This window comes from Anneissia japonica, unplaced genomic scaffold (genome assembly GCF_011630105.1).
Source record: "Anneissia japonica isolate Jap-2015-1 unplaced genomic scaffold, ASM1163010v1 scaffold288129_len78161_cov153, whole genome shotgun sequence".
Classification (NCBI taxonomy): domain Eukaryota; kingdom Metazoa; phylum Echinodermata; class Crinoidea; order Comatulida; family Comatulidae; genus Anneissia; species Anneissia japonica.
In genome coordinates this window covers 60,633-64,164 of record NW_022720649.1, presented here as the reverse complement: position 1 = coordinate 64,164, position 3,532 = coordinate 60,633, and the positions used below count along the sequence as shown (strand labels likewise).

General features: G+C 33.2%; 1 protein-coding gene across 1 annotated transcript in view; it reads left to right on the top strand.

Annotated features, from left to right (window-relative positions):
- Positions 1-1,739: 1,739 nt before the first annotated feature.
- The window catches only part of LOC117111390 (vesicle-fusing ATPase-like), a 40,983-nt gene continuing 39,190 nt past the window's right edge, over positions 1,740-3,532 (top strand). The window contains exon 1 of the mRNA XM_033254301.1: positions 1,740-2,083. Within this exon, the coding sequence (XP_033110192.1) occupies positions 1,931-2,083 (153 nt within the window). The 5' untranslated portion in view covers positions 1,740-1,930. The remainder of the gene's footprint in view (positions 2,084-3,532) is intronic.

Sequence of the window (3,532 nt, the reverse complement as noted above, 5' to 3'; positions counted from 1 at the left end):
GTGACTAGTCGTCTATGGGAATTAAGGTTAACAATGGCAAATCTTGGTTATATTTCAAGGAAATGTACGTCAGAGATGCAACGGTAGCTAGGCCTTGATAAACATAAGGCCTAAGGTACTAGCAGCATGGCCAATGTGACAAATGAAATTATGGCACTATAAATCGACAGGAAATTTTACTGATATTGAAATATTAAATGTGTTTGTAATTTATATTTTAAATATATTAGCCTCAACCCTAATATATACTGTTTAATCATTGTAAATTATGACAGTGCTGTTGTGTACATCACATTGAGTGAGGTTAGAACTTTGAAATTGCTATTTATACAGGTACTTTATTTCACTTGCTGGTCATTAGTAAACTAACACTAAATAAAAAAATAAAGGAAAACATTTTTTGATTTAACTGTGACTTCTTTTATTATTTCTGGAGTATTTGATAATTATTTACCCAGCTACGAGGCTATAAGAATTTTAATTATTTTAAAAATGATTGTCGAAACTCATTTAAGTTGTCAATTGTATGCACTTTCATACAATACTTCAAACACACAATCTAGTATGGCAGTAGTTAAGCAAGACTTTTTTATATATGTTGTTTGGCAAACTTATTTTTTTGAGGATTTTCATAGGAGGGTGGAAAAAAGGTTTTATTTTTTTTCTTATTCAGCAAATCCAGGAGGAAAAAATAAAAAGGAAATTTGTTGTGGTGAATGTAACCAGTGTAATAATGGGATGGTTAAATGCTTAAATTTATACACAGTAGTTAGGAAGAAATATACATCTTATTTATGAAACGTGTAGGCCCTAAACAAATTTTTCACAAAAACGTGATGCAATGATAACAAAATGATAATTATTGTACATTTTTTGGTTAATATTTCAGCCGCTCCAAATTTCTTTCCTATTCTTTCTTCCTATACTTCTTCCAAATTATCGTTTAAATTTAATATGTTTATTCTAAATAGATATTTACACAATATTTCTATGTATATTAGTATAAATTTATATCATTACATATGTTAACTGTACTATAGAAATAGGTCTATGTATACGTTATGTCGGTATTTAACATGTTTCAATCTTTCGGCCTTTGCTGTACATGGGTGGAAAATATCTGATAGATCATTCTGGGCATGCGCATGGGCAGTTTTGAAGCAGCCTGTGATGATACGATCGTAGCTTTAATACGAAAGCAGTATTTCCCATGCCAAAGATAACGATAAAACTAACGCTAAAACGAAATTTATTCAGCGATTTTCTTATGTAAAACATATGTGTTATACTACACTATTAAATTATTACAATACGACCATTCTTTCACCAGCAATATATTGATTAAATAGAGAAATTAACAAAATCACAATCTGTAGATGACGATGTAAGGTCGAGCGTTCGGAAAAATTATAGTTTATACTATATAGGCCTAGGTAGTAAAAAATTGCTAAGGCTGCCGTTATAGTTGGAAGAACCCTAATAAATCTGCCAAAGAATGTTGTGGGATGTTGGTCTTTTTGGTTTTTCGGAAATTTTAGAAAAGATTATCATATTTTCAAGGCGTTGTAGGAGAGTGCTGTGTAGTATCTTTTGATTTTTTTCTAGCCTAGTAGTGAAAAACAAGCTTTGCTGAAAAATGGTCAGATACTCCATTATATTTATGGCTTTTTATATTTATCAAATTTTTCAAATACATATTTCAAGGATGTTAGGAATATACTTGATATAAAGATTACTATGACTATATCATAGGTAGTCCTTTTTTTTCATATGTTTTATTTTTTTCTTTACACTTTCATTTTTGCCTTGGCAATATTTGGTTTGACATTCATTTTGGCGTTTAGAGGCATATGTTTTAGATGCTTCATTATTCAAAATTCTGGTATTCTATACTGGAGCATAGTTGGATATTCTTGTAAAATCTTGTATTATGTATAAATTTTTACTAGGTGCTCCAACTAACGGTAAAACAGCATTAGCTGCAACACTAGCCATGAAATCAGAATTCCCGTTTGTGAAGATCTGCTCACCAGAAGACATGGTTGGCTTCTCTGAAAGTGCCAAGTGCCACACAATCAAAAAGGTAAATTGTACATTGAGTGGGATACTGTAGTATAGTAATACAGCAGGATGATATCCAGTGTGTTGTGACGGATGTGTAGGCATCCCCCTCCTCTCCAAATCTGGAATGGTCCACATTTTAAAGATAGAAAAGCTACTGAATATATCCCTTTGTTCTTTCCTCTAATGAATAATAAAGGAGAATCTTGCATCTCTACAACAAAAAATCAAAAAAAAAAAAAAAAAAAAAAAAAAAATCGCCATTTCGGCGAAAACCTAAAATCAAAAAAAGTTTTAAATACCGGTACTTGCTAAAATATATCGTCTTTTCATTTGAGCTCCATAGTAACTCCATGCAACGTTTATTTGTGTTGTATGAGCAGTCTGCTGCAAACGTCATTGCGTGCCTCGCAAGTTATTTTCTATTTGGTGATCTGTTTCTCGAGCGGATCACCTCTTGTTATTGTCAGGATCTTCTTATTGGTGATCCGCTACACTAGCGGATCACCTCTTGTTATTGTCAGGATCAACATCTTTTTTTTCTTATTCTTCTTTCTTTCTCCCATTTTCTGTTCGCACGATATCTCAAAAAAATGCCACGAGTTACGCACAATCGCGGTCAACGAACATTTGGCTTGGTCTGGAATAGACATGGTAAGCTTTTCAACGCGCTCAGTCATGCGTGACGTCATCTACGCGCAATTTTGCATTTTTACATTATCGATAATATCAGCCTAACCAATTGCCATTTCGAAATCGTATTAAGTGAGCATTAACTTTGGGTTAATGTTGAATGTACTGTACCCTAATTTGATGCGTGCGCTTTACTACGCGCGCGTATGCGTGCGTCAAAATTTTAAAATGCTCAATATCACTTTTTGACTAAATTAGAGCACGTCTTAGGCCATTTTGAGCATTTCAAATTTTTTTGAAATTTTCCACTACGCGCACACATTTTTATGTGCGCAGCACGTACGGAAGCTAGAAATTACGTTATTTTACATATTTTGGGTTCCTGACATTGTTTTCACAAATTTCCATTCTTTTTGGTCATCTTTTGGCCAATAGCAATACCGTACGTGCGCGTCAAACATAGGTATCTTTGTGCGTATTTGTGCCGCTATACAGTGAAATTATGCTAAAATCAGACCTATATTTAATCAGTTATAGCTCCTTAGGTTGAAAGGTGACCCCCAATTTTTATTACATATTCTGAAAGCACATGAGTTGTAAATATGATTTTAGAGATCATAATGGCTGATCGGACATTGTGACGTCATCATATTGGCGTCTGAATTCAAAGAAAGTGAATTATAGCTATGAAGTCATTTGTGAAAATACGCATTTGAGCGTATCTCGCTTATCCTTGATCAATCGTCTTCCAACTTTCAGTATGTTATAGCTGAGACAATTCTCTTTCATATATTTGACTTCTTTTTAGATTTTGATGACGTCATCATGGTCAAAAAAA